Source organism: Giraffa tippelskirchi, chromosome 4 (assembly GCF_054371585.1).
Source record: "Giraffa tippelskirchi isolate mGirTip1 chromosome 4, T2T-mGirTip1v1.2.pri, whole genome shotgun sequence".
In the NCBI taxonomy this organism is placed as follows: domain Eukaryota; kingdom Metazoa; phylum Chordata; class Mammalia; order Artiodactyla; family Giraffidae; genus Giraffa; species Giraffa tippelskirchi.
The window spans coordinates 10,470,882-10,485,003 of NC_137278.1; the positions used below are offsets into that span (position 1 = coordinate 10,470,882).

General features: G+C 44.9%; 1 protein-coding gene across 37 annotated transcripts in view; it reads left to right on the forward strand.

Moving 5' to 3' along the window:
- MAPKAP1 (MAPK associated protein 1) overlaps positions 1–14,122 on the forward strand; it is a 233,532-nt gene that overhangs the window by 156,464 nt on the left and 62,946 nt on the right. For 4 of the 37 annotated variants that reach the window (XM_081588565.1, XM_081588566.1, XM_081588563.1 and 1 more), the window contains one exon: positions 5,800–6,097. The exons of the other annotated variants lie outside the window; for them this stretch is intronic. In XM_081588565.1, the coding sequence (XP_081444691.1) occupies positions 5,800–5,813 (14 nt within the window). In that variant the 3' untranslated portion in view covers positions 5,814–6,097. Of the gene's footprint in view, positions 1–5,799; positions 6,098–14,122 lie in introns of those variants that run through there. 37 annotated transcript variants of the gene reach the window in all.

The following is a 14,122-nucleotide window of genomic DNA, read 5'->3' on the forward strand; positions in this document are numbered from 1 at the left end:
AGTAGGGAGGAGGAGGCTACTGCCCACGCTGTATCACAGGAAAATAAAATAGAATAAAACAAACACGCTTCCAAAGAGGGGAGGGAGAGAGAGCACACAGTAAATCTTCACCTTCCCTAGCAGCCATTAAGAGGTACTGTCTGATACTTACAATAATGTCTAAAACAACTGAATAGGAATGCTAAAAAGGAATATAAAAGTGAGTACCAGAAGAAATAACCAAAAACATTTAAGCTAACTGCCTCTAAGGACAGACTCAGGGGTGGGCAGGGAATTAGCTGCTTTTTGTTATAGGACTTGTAGTATTAGAATTATAAAACTGTAGATATAGGTTACTTTGATAAGAGTAAGAGTAGTTTTTAAAATTTGTAAAGAAAAAGGTGACTTACTTTCGAATTCTAGAGCTTAAAAAGCTTTCTCTTTCTGTCTCTTACGTGGACTTTCTCTACTTGGAAATTTCCTGTTTCCCAAAAGCCACCGTCCATTTCATTGTGTTGGATGTCAGTTTCCTATGAGAACATCGTTATTAAATAGTTGTATCTCCAAACCTTTTAAGACCAAAACGTTATATGAGTGTAACTTACACTGTGATTTTGCCAACATCTTGTCTCTGTGACCTGTATTTTCTGTAGGTGAAAGCACAAACTATTAGCTGAGTTACTCTGTCCCATTGTAAGAGTGACTAATACCTCAAATATAAATGAAAACAGCTGCTTTTCCATAACATTAGAGTCCCAAACAGCTGTCACATGTTCATTTGGACTGTTTTTTCCCTTTTGCTTTTTTTAAATCGAGACAAAAATGAGTTTACTGGACCTACAAATCTGTTTTAAGTCTGTCATCTAACTTCTGTGCAGAGGTGGCAAAGAGGTCGTAGAAAGGCCCACTGAGCTAGAATGTAGCTGTCCCAGTTACATTCTCACAATAAAGACCCTGTGATGAGACCCTTCTTCTGTGCCAGGAAGATAAGGTCTGTAAGGGCCTGGCAGGGCTGCTGCTCGCCGGCTGCCTTCGCCAGTGAGCTGGGGCCTCCCAGCCGTTGTTCCCTCTCCAAAGAGGGAAGTGCCAAAGAGACTGTGGAGTGCCACCCACTGTCTCCCCAAAGCCTGAAGCTGCACGCTCTCCTCCTCCACAGCCCTTGGGAGGATTGGTTTCAGGGTGTGGCTGTTGCCAAGCAGAAGCAGGCCTCCCTTACTGGCTTTAAGCTCACCTGCCACTGTGAGCTGGGTGACCGTGGGCACGTTGTTCTCCCACTCTTGAGTTCCTTGCCTTAGTTTGATCTTCAATAAAATAAGGTCACAGCTAGATCACAGGCTGCTTGTTGGCAGTCTTGACTGCAAAGCTTAATCCCTGGGTTCTAGAAACATCTCCCTGGTTCCACTCCTGCTCCTGTTAACTCTTTTTAGCTGTTCGGTGAGTTGCTTAGCTCCTTTGAGCTTCATTTTCTTCTGTGTGCTTGCGTGCTCAGTCACTTCAGTCATGTCCGACTCTTTGCAACCCTATGGACTGTAACCCTCCAGACTCCTCTGTCCATGAGATGGTCCAGGCAAGAATACTGGAGTGGCTTGCAATTCCCTCATTCAGGAGATCTTCCCAACCCAGGTATCAAACCCCACACCTCTTGCATCTCCTGCATTGCAGGCAGATTCTCTACCCACTGAGCCACCTGGGAAGCCCTTCCTCATCTATAAATGAGAATATTAATAGTATTTTCTTCACGGCATTGTTTAGAGAATTCGATAGAGATCCATATCAAACACCAAGCACTTAGCTGTTATTATTTTATTACTCAGTAAATGTTAGTCCTGTCCCTTCCCTTCAGTTTCACTGTTATGAGACCCAGTCATACTCAGAATTTTGTGATAGCACATGTTTTTTTATGTGTATGACTGCTTCGAATCTTGGTTCAGTAGAGACTCTAGCTGCTAAAGAACCCAGCTCAAATATAGTCCACATTAGGTATGGCCCAGAATGTACGCATCTGTCTGCCCAGCTGCTCGTTTGAGCTTTTCCAGGGGTCTGAGGCCCCTTGTCAGAGCAGCACAGCATCAGTGAGAACATAGGCCTGCACATGTAGGAATGACCTGGCATTCCTCTGGAGCACTCTGCATCTGGGGCTGGATATGCAGAAGGGTTAAAAGCTGGAGAAACTTTTGTCATAAATTTTGTCTTCTGCGGGACTTCCCGGGAACATCTGACATTAGCAGAGAAGAAACGCTGATTGGTCTGAGAGTCAGCTGAAGGAGACAGGAGCTGCCGCGGAAGCTGCTGGATTTACTGTTATTAGCAAGGCAAATGGAGAGCCAGCGGGGCAACCAGCTCCCAGATAATAGATCTAACAAAAGGGAAACCTCCCAGAAAGGAAAATGGCTGGCGGTCATGACTCCTCTGCTGCCATTTTTTCCATTGCTTTTACCTTTTTGTTTCGTGTATTTAGCACAAGCAGGAGCATATTTTAGCATCTTAGGTTATAAGTCACAATCGGCTTAAAGTAAAACAGCTTCCTACCCGTTTGATGGCTTCAGAGTTGAACATGGTAAAGTGTGCAAAATTGTATTAATATAGAAATAAATAGTTGCCATTTATTGAGCCCTTACTATGTGCCAGGCTCAGTGCTTTCTATACATTATTATTTCATTTAATCTGTAAAACAACCTCGTGAGTTAGTAATTACCATTATCTCCAATTTAGAGATGAAGAAACAGTATTTACAGTCCTTGAGTAATTTTCCCAAGGTCTTTTTTTTTTAGCGAGGTAACATTGGTTTATAACATTTTATGAGTTTGAGTACATTATATTTCTACTTCTGTGTACAGTACAGCAAGCTCACCACCAAAAATTTAGTTTCCATTCATCACCATACAGTTGATCCTCTTTACCTGTTTTGCCCTCTCCACCCCTCTTCCCCTCTGGTAGCTCCTATTCTGTTCTCTGTATCTATGTGTTTTTGTTTGGTTTGTTCATTTACTTTGTTATTTTATGTTTGTTTTTAAGTTCCACATATGAGTGAAATCGTACAGTATTTGTCTTTTTCTGGCCAACTTATTTCACTTAGCATGATACCCTCAAAGCCCATTCATGTTGTTGCAAATGGCAGGATTTCATCTTTTTTTATGACTGAGCAGTAGTTGTGTGTGTGTGTGTAGTCGTGTGTGTGTGTGTGTGTGTGTGTGTGTGTGTGTGTGTGTCCCAAGATCTTAAAGCTTGATGGAGCTGGCATTTGACCCCTGCCATTAAGGTCTTACCCATCTAATGGAAGATACTGAGGCAAGAGCCCACTTGGGTGTTATGGAGCCAGACAGGATACTAGCAATAAGAAAAGTACTTACCAAAGGCTTGTGTCCTGACTTAAAGCACAGCCCTAGTTGGTACAGAGGTGGTTAGAAGGAAGGTGGACAGGCAGAGAAGAACTGGATTGGCAGGTGGAGCCCATCTCTGAAGGATCTGACTCTCCAAAACAGTGAGCAGGGTAAATGGGCGGTCGATACCCAAGGACTCCATGACTAAGGGGGAACCACAGGCAGCCTGGACCAGGAAATAGATGATGTGCAGCATCCAGGGACAGCAGTACAGGTCCTGTCCTGACAGGGTTAAGTCACAGAGGCAACAAGTAAGCAAAAATCCTACTATCAAAATGACCTCTAGGAAAAAGATTCTGAAAAATTCCTGTCAAAGGCCAGTATTCTGTGGTTTTTCATTGACTTGAAATACAGCTAGCTTTTTTCTCTAGCATTAGAACAGATGAAAACTAAAAGTACATATATTTAAATACTAAAGTCAAACTTGGCACAGAAAGAGGCTCATACTGTAAGGGAACTGGAAAACTGAGACACCACCATCTACCCAATTAAGTCATTTACTCACTCATCACACATTTACCAAGTCCCGTAGTTGCAAAGATAAATAAGACTGTTACCTCACACTCACTCCCCATTGGGTCACAGCAAGTAGAATTTTCCAAACAGTTTCAGGTGTTGTCTTGGTCATGTCTCCCCTGTCTTTTTCCCCTCATTTTTGTCAAGCACGTGTGATTGAATTCAGATAAATTAAATGTGTAATTTATGAACAAGGAAATCCTGGCAGGTGGGTAGCATCAAGACAAGCAGGATTTTCAGAGAGGCACACTGAGAACCTGGTAGGACCAGGCCTGTGGGCAGGGTCCTGGGCAGGGCTGGGCCGAGATCAAGAGCAGTTAGTTACTTGAGTGAGACAGGAAGGCCAACACTAGATGAAAAGAAAGGAAGTCTTGATTTTGCACTTTGACCTGGAATTGCAAAACTCTTGGCCTGGAGCAGAGCCCAGAGGTATGAAGTGGTACTACTTGTCCCATTGTAGAGCCCACATTATACTTGGGAGCTAACCGTAAGGGTGGGGAGGGAGTTGACAGACTGGAGGGGCAGGCAGCATGGTGAAGGGAATGGCCCAGCAGTGCCATGGAGGTGGGAGACCATGAAGTATGTGCACCAAATAGTGAGATGTGTTTGGCTGGATCACAGAGAACATAGAGGAACAAGAAAGTAAGATGGATAGACGGTTTGGAGAGTAGGCTGAGGAGTTGGCCGTGGGGAGCTTGTGAAAGAATTTTTTAAAATTGGGGTTTATTAATAGTTTCTTTACAATAGTGTGTCAGTTTCTAATGTACAACAAAGTGAATCAGCTATGTGTATACATATATCCTCACCCTCTTCAACCTCCCTCCCACTCACCCCCATCCTCCCCATCTAGGTAATCACAGAACACTGAGCTGAGTTCCCTATGCTATACAGCAGGTTCCCACTAGCTAGCTACTTTACACATGATAGCTTGTGTACGTCAATCCCAATCTCCCAATTCATCCCACCCCTGAAAGGATTTTAAGCATGGAAGTGATAAACTTCAGAGTTTGACTCCAGGAAGCACCCTCTGATGAAGAGGTCTGGTAATGGGTCACTGGAGGCAGGTTGAGAGACCATTCTTTGGGCTGGGTGATAAGCATGCCAGGAAGACTTGGTGAGTGGATAGTCTGTGGAACTTGGGGCTGACCTAATGTCAACAACAAGGAGGACGGCTAAATGAGAAGTATTCCAAACTTGAGGGCCTTTGTTCACTGTGCCAGACCCTCAAAGGCCAGAATCAGTCTTCCTCGCCTTTCCATCTATCATGTCTAGCCCAGGGCATGGCACGTGGTAGGAATTCAGTAAATGTTCAACAAACAACTGAGTAAATTCATTGGGAGGCTCATGGTATCATCATTGGAAACCCAGTTACAAGGAAAAGGTTTAAGAAGGGAAGGTTAATAAGTTTACAGTTGATTGTTCTATAAAATTAGAAGCAAAAAAGTGCTTGGAGTTCTCTCCCTTCCCACAAAGGCAGGCCCGTGCCATCCACTGTCAGTGGTGCTTCCTTGGGGGAGTTGGTGGAGACACCTAAGACCTGCAGCCTGCTGTCCCCCCCAGGGGTAGAACCCCTTCCACCAGGGCCATGGGCACCAGTTTTTACAGAACACCGTCACTCCAGGGGCTTCACTCCGTCTGCTCAACAGCCTGTCAGGTACGTGCAACTATTACCCTCATGTTACAGAGGAGGAGACTGGGGTTCAGAGAGGGTGTTATTCACCCAAGCCAGTCTCTGGTGTAAGCAGATTTGAGTGTGAAGCCCCAGATTCCACTGTATCATAACAAAGTCTGATGATTGAGAACAGTTGGCCCTTAGCTTGCTCTCCATTGACTCAGGTTGGAGTCCCTGCTTTTATATGGTTCAGAAAAGGCTGCAGATAAATGAAGTTTCCTTTTTGTTTGTTTCTTTTGTTTTTCTTCTTAGGTGCTTGTGACTAAATTCACTAATTTCACTGGCTGTCAAGGCTGTGTTAAGGAAAATGGGTTTGAACTGCTGTGGTTTTTGAGTACTGGACTGAATGTCAGAAACCTTTGCCATCACGGGAAATTCTGTCGCTCTGGATTTACTATCTGTTCCCCACAGCTGAATTCCTCAGCAGTGTGATTTAGCACCCTGGCTCCCCATCAGCCAGTTTTGGCATTTATTTGAATGCATTACCCCACTGGTTTCCATAAACTATTTTACAATTGTTTAAAATAAATGACTGTTTATTTCCACAAAACCATCTGTATTTCTTTACAGAGCAACAGATAACTGTATGTAAAATTTGGTAATGTCACAGTGACTTGAGTTAAGAGAAACAGATTGGGTTGAAAAATTGGACGCTAAGGGACAGTGTGAAAGGTTTCCATTCTCTCTAACAAGTGATATCTGGATTTGAAGGAAGAAAAAATATTTCTTTTTTTTTTACAAGTAACATCTGGCCTCCTTTCTCCAAAGGGAAGTACACCCACACCAGCTGGATGGGAACAGATTATGGACTCTAGGACTTCTCAGGGTGGCGAAGTGTCTGGCCCTGCAGCACCCTCCCTGCCCAAGCTGGTGTGTGGAAGGCTGCTCTCCAGTGGCTTCCAGCCTTTTCCATGTTCTGAAGTTTTAGGTTGTCCAGGCCTTACCTCTTCTCGTTCTGATGTTAGGACACAGTTGCTGTGGCTAGAGAAGACGGACCTGATGAGGGAACAGACTGACTAGGAGGTAGGACTGGCCCGGCTCAATGGTGGTCTTCTGTTCTCCAGCCAGTATCCAAAGCAGCCAAGTGGCTCAGCTTTATCCACCCTAGCACCATCCATGCCCAGGAAACCCATTCAGGTCTGGGGCACTGCTGGGAGTCTCCAACCAAAGGGAACATTTGGAGTCTGATGGAGGTGGAGCTTCAAGTCAGATGGTCTGGATGGTGGGCAGGCCGGCTGAGCTTCAGGTTCATCGTCAAGTACAACCATCCTGGTACCTCAGCCATCCTAGGAATGCAGGACCATGGAAATGTGCTTCCCCCACCCAATGGATATGTGGAAAGTACAAGAGACAGGCCCACCCAGAGATCTTTTTAGAATGAGCCTCACAGAGAAGTCAGGCAGTGGCACCTGGGCAGAGCTTTGACTCCTTGAGGGGGAGAGCGTGAGTGCTAGAAGAGTGAAGTAGAGATCATTCCAGACAGAAGGCACAGTGGGTTGAAACGGCCTAGTTTTGGAGGCTATTTCTAGATTATTATGTCATTAGGTGGGAGGTGGAGAAGAGGGAGATGAGACCAGTGTGGCAGACTAGAGGTTTGCAGCCCCTTCTGGAGAGCTAGAAACACCCATCTCTCACTCTCTTTGAGTGCTGCTTGGAAAGCAGAAGCGGCCATCCAGGCACGTGACTTAGTGGATCCTTGGAACAGCTCTTAAGAGCTGGGTTCCGTTATTATCCCCCTTTTACAGATGTGAAAGTCAGGCACAGAAATGTTAAGTAAATTGCTCAGGGTCACATAGCTAGTAAGTGGTGTAGCTGAAAATTCAAACCCAAGCAGTCTGGCTTACAACTATTATACCATACCCTCTCAAGTGGGTTGGGGTCAGGGAACCCCCTCGATGGACACACACACACACACACACACACACACACACACACACCCTCGATGGACACACACACACACACACACACACACACACACACACACACACAGAGTTGAGCCTAGAGCAGGAATCAAATCAGACCTTCTCCCTACCCCCGGCTGCAGGGAACCCCCTGGACGGGGACACACACACGCACACACACACAGAGTTGAGCCTAGAGCAGGAATCAGATCAGACCTTCTCCCTACCCCCCGCTGCAGGGATGGACTCCTGACATCCCGCCTCGTCTCAAAGCCTGAGCTGAGGAAGGCATCAGGACTGCCCCAGGAGGAGGTGAATAGGCCAGACAGACAGTATGGGATCCCTGTTGGTTTTCCACAGTACTGTCTAGAATCCATGAGGAGGACAAGACAGGCAGAGGGGTGGGCAGTGTGACCCTCGGTCTGTGGTCATTGGCTCTCTTTGGGAATGGTCTCTGGGCACTAGCAGCCAGCCTCAGATGTTTCATTCATCTTCACCTTTGCTGCCCAGCTCCTTTGAGCCGCTCCGGAAGCCTCTGGGGCCCACTGCATGGCTTGACTTAGGAGCACAGGAACTGCTAAACAGGCTCTGTGCCATTTTAGTTCCTGGCTCTCCAGCAGCCACTGAGCCCACATCACCTGAAGGGAGGCTCCAGGGGCCTCAGTCCCTAGTCTGGTCCTGCTGGAATCATCGCTAAGGTTATTTGACCTCATCTTTTAAAATTTGATTTTTAATGACAGTAGTATTACTAATATATGCCCTCTGTGAAAAAGCCAAACAAGATAGAAGTCTGTAAAGAAAGCAAAAGCCTTTGCCTTTGCTACTGCCTCACCCTACACCTGATGTAATTCTAACAGAATAACCATGAGAACAGTTTGACTCACAGCCTTCCAGATTATGTTTGTATGTGTATGCGTTATCAACAAACATGCATGCACACACACATGTAAATGCACATATGCAGCTGGGGTTTTACTTTATTAAAATGGAGCATGTGCTATACCTTCTGTATCTTTTTAAATTTAATATTATATCAAAGTAATCTTCCCATGTCTTATTAACTTAAGCTTAATTTTTTTAACAGCTCTATAACATCCCAGTATACAAATATACTGTATTTACTTTCTAGTTTCCTACTAGAGAATATTTAAATTGTGTGCACTTTTTAGTATTAAGACAGTGCTACAGTGAACATCTTTGAACACACATCATCATGTGCTTGGAGTCATATTTCTTAGGCTAGATTCCTTCCTGGGTCATTGTTGTTGTTCAGTCACTCAGTCATGTCCAACTCTTTTGTGACCCCTCTTTTGCGAGCACACCAGGCTCCTCTGTCCTTGGGATTTCCCAGGCAAAAATACTGGTGTGTGTGTTATCACTCAGTCGGGTCCGACTGTTAGTGACCCCTTGGACTCTAGCCCACCAGGCCTCTCTGTCCATGGGGTTTCCCAGGCAAGAATACTGGAGTGGGTTGCCATTTCCTTCTCCAGGGGATCTTCCCAACCCAGGGACTGAACCTGCATGTCCTGCACTGGCAGGCGGGTTCTTTACCACTGAGCCACCAGGGAAGCCCTTGTGGGGTCAGGGTAGTTCAGTTTTAAATGCCGCCTTGTTGCAGTCGTTCTGTTTAACAGAGGAAACCACCACCACCCCTGAGCACCTACAGAGAGCCCATTGGCTGTGCTGGAGCTCCGGGAGTAGAAATGGGGCTTTCATTTTTTTGTTGTTTTTTTCCTTCTTTTGGCTGCACTTTGAGGCATGTGGAATCTTAGTTCCCAACCAGGGATCAAACCCGCATCCCCTGCATTGGAAGCATGGAGTCTTAACCACTGAACCACTGGAAGTCATGAGCTGGATTTTTAAAATCCCTCCCACCCTCATCTTCAGAGTGCCCTGACTGGGGGCAAGGGGGCAGAGGAGGACAATGACAAATAGATATCAGTGCTTCTAATACAGCCTGCCCCGGGCACTGAGAGGAACACCGCCTCGAAGAGGGTGGAATGAAAGAGCTCTTCTTAATTCTGACAGGGAGTCGGACAGGGCTGCAGACAGGAAGGGAGCTGCCCAAAGGTGTGCCTCCCGACCCCTCTCAGGAGGCCTTCTGCGAGGCTGGGTGTTCAAGAAGAAATTTGTTCCGAAGAATTATGGTGCTCTTGCATTTTCTCCTACACAAAGAAGAAAATCTCAGCTGCACGCCCTTTCCTTTCCTCCTCTTGGCACTTTCTGATTGATGATTGGAAATGATGGCAATACATAAACTATTTTTCTTTTTATTTTATGACCTGGTAATAGCAGTAACATATTTCCAGTAAATGTTTTCTATCGCAATAAAAAAGTTGTAACAAGACTAGAAATGGGTATAGTTAAACCCTAAAGAAATCACACTTTCAGAACTGTGGATTGAGGCAGTAACTCTGTAAATCATTTAACTTGGAAAGAGGCCCCCTCCCCCCAGCAAAATAGGGGCACGCAGATGGTGCTCGCTTTAAGTGCTCAGCAGATAGGTGCCCGCATGAGGGCAGAGGGGCTCTCGGTTTCAGCCCCTCGAGACCCACTGCCCACTCTGTCTTCCTCCTAGTCTCCCACCCAGTGTCTTCACTCCTTTCTGAACTGATAAATTCTCTCAACAGTTCTTTTTTTCTAACCCCAAATTCAAGAAGATCGTAGAAAGATCTTCCTGGAACACAGCATAGCGGTGTGGTTAAGAGCACAAGCCTGGACTCACTGTGGACACATGGCTTAACCACTCTGCATGTTTTCCTCATCTGTAAAATGGGCTTAGAATATGGCCTGCCTCATAGTTTTATGATTCAGAAAATTAATGCAGGTAAAGGACTTTGTTAAGGGCCAGGAGAGTCCTCAATGTCAGTCACTGTTATACTCTAAAAGAGCAAATCGATGATTTTGTTTAAATTTGCATAGCAGTATAACAGCTGACATTTACTGAGTGCTTATTACACCCTAGGCATTGTGTTCTGTGTAATCTTTGCAGTTACTCCACAAAGGTTTAGACCAACTAATTTGCCCAGTGTCACAGAGCGTTTGGAAAAGAGCTGAGATTTTAACCCAAGTCTTTTAAACTCCAAAACCCAAACTTTAACCACCCCGTGTCCACCTTCTAGGATTAGATGCTCATAACAAGAACGGGGGGGTTACACTTTGTTTTTGTCTTAAACAGTGAGTTTTGGTTCTACTTGGGGATCTTATTGTCCCCTGGCAGACAGCCTCTCACCTAGCTCTGAGGAACTGCTCTGAAGAGGTACGAGAGGAGCCAGGATACATATGAATTTTCTGGCTGGGACATACAAGTAGTCATGTACACGTTTTGGTATAAGATTACTGCTAATCACAAAAAAGCAAAAACAGATCTATCAAGATGGTTACACTTTGAATAGTTCTGTCTCACACCAGACATGTCCTCCTTTGTCTGGGAAAGATTTAAAGCCGATAATGTTGAGAGCTTATGCTCTCAGAACTCCAGGGCCAGGCAAAAAAGAAGTACTTTTTTTCCCCTGTTTGGAGGCAGAGTTGCCTTGTCTTCAGCTGGAGCTTGTTTAGGCTCTGTTTCTCCTCAGAGGATGGATGGCTGCTGCTTCTGTATGTCCGGTATCCTTAACGTGCTCTAAAAATTAGTCCTTCCCCAGCCTTTGTCTTTAATTTCTGGTTCTAGCTGACACCTTCATTAATGGTCCGGTGCAAGCTTGCTGTCGACATGAAGACGACTGTGTGAAAGTGGTTTTGCTGCCCTATCAATAATGGTCATAATTTCCTCAATACTCTCATCAGCAGTGAATTGAGTCTTGCAGCAAAGAAATGGAAACCCCAGTGCAGTGGTTTTAAAGCGATTTGTCTTGTAGACGGTGTCTTATTTCAGTAAAATCAGGTCAGTGCAGCACTGCTGGGTCAGATCTAAGTCAGATACAAATTAGTTGGAGGAAATTGATCATTCCAACCTTTAGATTATTTTTAGCTTCTGTAGCTTTTTAATATCTTTTTTCCCTTTATTTACCTTTGCATTGATAAAGCTTAATAAAGTTTAAATGTCTTCTCAGTTTCCACCAAGCCTTTGACAATAGGAAAGCATGCTATCTCCCACCCCATGGTAGCAGCCTTTCTTCACAGTTTTGGGGTTTGCTCCAGTTACAATGTTGTTTGAACACTTAAACCCACTTCTGCTCATCCTCTGGCCAGCCCCCTTTCTGCGGTTTGTTTATTGCCTACACTGGCCCCTCGACCAGTCTGTTCTTCATTGCTATTGAAAGTTAATGGGGGCAAAATTGCATTCCCAAACATTTGAACCTGAAGTGGCCAGGGCCGAACTTAGTTGATCTCTGGTGATCGGTTCAATTTAGTTACGATTTTTTGCCATTAGGCCGGGGCTGAATGATGGTGATTTGGTTGAGGCCAAATGTCTGAAGAAAATTGGCTCTCTGATAAGAGTGCTGTTATCAGAGGGGGCTACCTTCTCATTTACATTTAGATGAGTATTGATTATTTATTTACTCAGAGAAGTGAGATTCGTTTCCAATCTTATCTTTCTCGTCTCTGCTTGTCAGCAGAAAGAGAGATAGAGCTCCTGACATCAGGCCAAGATAACAGCACTTTGTAGTAAAGATAAAAGTTGGAATGGGCCTTTTTCTAGTCTTGACTGAAAGGATAAGTTTTAAAAATTAGAACTGATGGGTCATGCTTTCAAAACCTTTCCTGAAGCTTTTGCAGTTTAACTAGGCAGGAGAATTGGTTTATTGGAACAGCCTTGGTCTTTCTTCTTTTGTAATAGGAATTGTATTTAATTTGATTATATTCGGCTGTTTCACTGAGAGCAAATTGTGTATTGGCTCAGAAGAGGCTGAAGTGTGACCTTATTGTCATGTCAGCTTGTTCTGTTCTTATTATTTAAATTCTAAATGATCCAATCCAAGCCTCATAGGGGGTATAAGCTACAGTGCTTATCACTTGAATATAATTCAGTGCTTATATTAAAATCAAACAGAAAATGACTATAGTCACTCCTAGAGGAAGAGTTACCAGCGATGGAGCTGACACTAAATGCAAACATTTTAGGATAGCTGATGTTGGTTCTGAGCTTGGATATTGACAGCATCAGCCTGTCGGTGATGGCTTTGGCTCAGTGAGGAACTCAGGATTCATCAGGCCCCTGCCACAGATCAGACAGGGCTTGGCACAGCTTGCCTCGAATGGATCTCCCTGCCACCAGTCTTCTTGAGCCCGCTCTTGACAGAGCCACCAGGAGAAACGTACCAAAATATAAAGCTAATTATGTGACTTCCCTGCCCTGTTAGCATCTGTTGCTTATAAGACAGAACTTAGACTTTGACCAACAATCCGGGCCAAGCCTCCCAGCCCCAGCTTCCCCTTGAACCCTCACAGAGCCTAGGCCTTTTCTCCACTGAATTTCCTTTGGGCCCTGGGCAGGGGGCTCTTCAGTACCTCCTTGCCTTTGCACATTCTCTTCTTTCTATAGGAATGCACTACTTCCCCCTTCTTCTCCCAGCTCCCAGCCCTGCTTCAAGACTCAGTTCAGATGTGTCCACCTCAGAGAAGGGACAGTTCATTGTCCCCTCTTCTGGATTCCCACAGCATTTGTCCCGACCTGGGGAAGAGCACTGGCTGGGGCTCTTTGATAGTTTTATCTGCTCATGTGTGTCTTGCCACCTCCCCCAGCCTATAGGAGGTCAGGAATCACCGATTATTCATCTCTGTGTCTGGGACATTATTGTTGCTTCTAAAATGTTTACTAGGTGAATGTATGGATGGCATGGCAGCATCACATATCTTTTGGTATCTGTGTTGCCGTGGTTTGTTCGATGGAGATGGCAGGTACTCATCATTTTTAGACTGTATTCTTAGGACCACAGAGACTAAGGAACTTTAGGAATCCTGGCTGCTGAACAAGTCTCTAATCTCAAATGCTGCCTGTAGCTTAAAAGCAAGCTTGTTTAAATAGATTTGCCTGCTCTCCCACCCGCACGTGAGAAAGGATACGGACGTCTGCTTGATGCCAGCATTCCCCACCACCTGTATCATCCCTTAATGGGGCTGTTAGCCTGTGACTCTGAGGCTAGGGACCTGCCTAAGCCTCCCGCAGCAGCAGTTCCTGCTCCATCCGGCCTGTTCTAACAGTAACAGTGGCTGCCACTGAGCCCCTCTAATCCTCACAGCACCCTTCTCAGGTACAATACACAGAGATTGTTACTTCCCCAGAATGCATAGTGCGAGGGTACAGACACCGGAGTTTTCTACTCAAAACCCAGCCCTTCCTCTTATTTGCTCATACTTAACTTTTTCTGGCTGCAAGCAGCTCTTTCAGATTAAAGCTGCTCTTCAAGCTAACAAATGAAAAATAATGTGAAGTCTCATCCCTGAAAGTGTTCAGCCTTTTCCTTAATCATTCTCCAGATAGGTGGGCTTTCAACCTGTTCTGATGCTCAGCAATAATAATGATAGGTTAATTCATTTCTATCCCACTTCAATCTGAAAAGCAGTTGGAATAGATACACTAAAGGGATAAAAAACTCATGAATTGGAAAACTCCCTGAAAGAAAAGGAAAATAAAAGTCCAGAGGTTTAACTGACCCAGAAATGCATGTTCAGTCATCACACATTTAGTGCTGAGCTTCCTCATAGGCAAAGGAGAAAGGAACACAGTATCG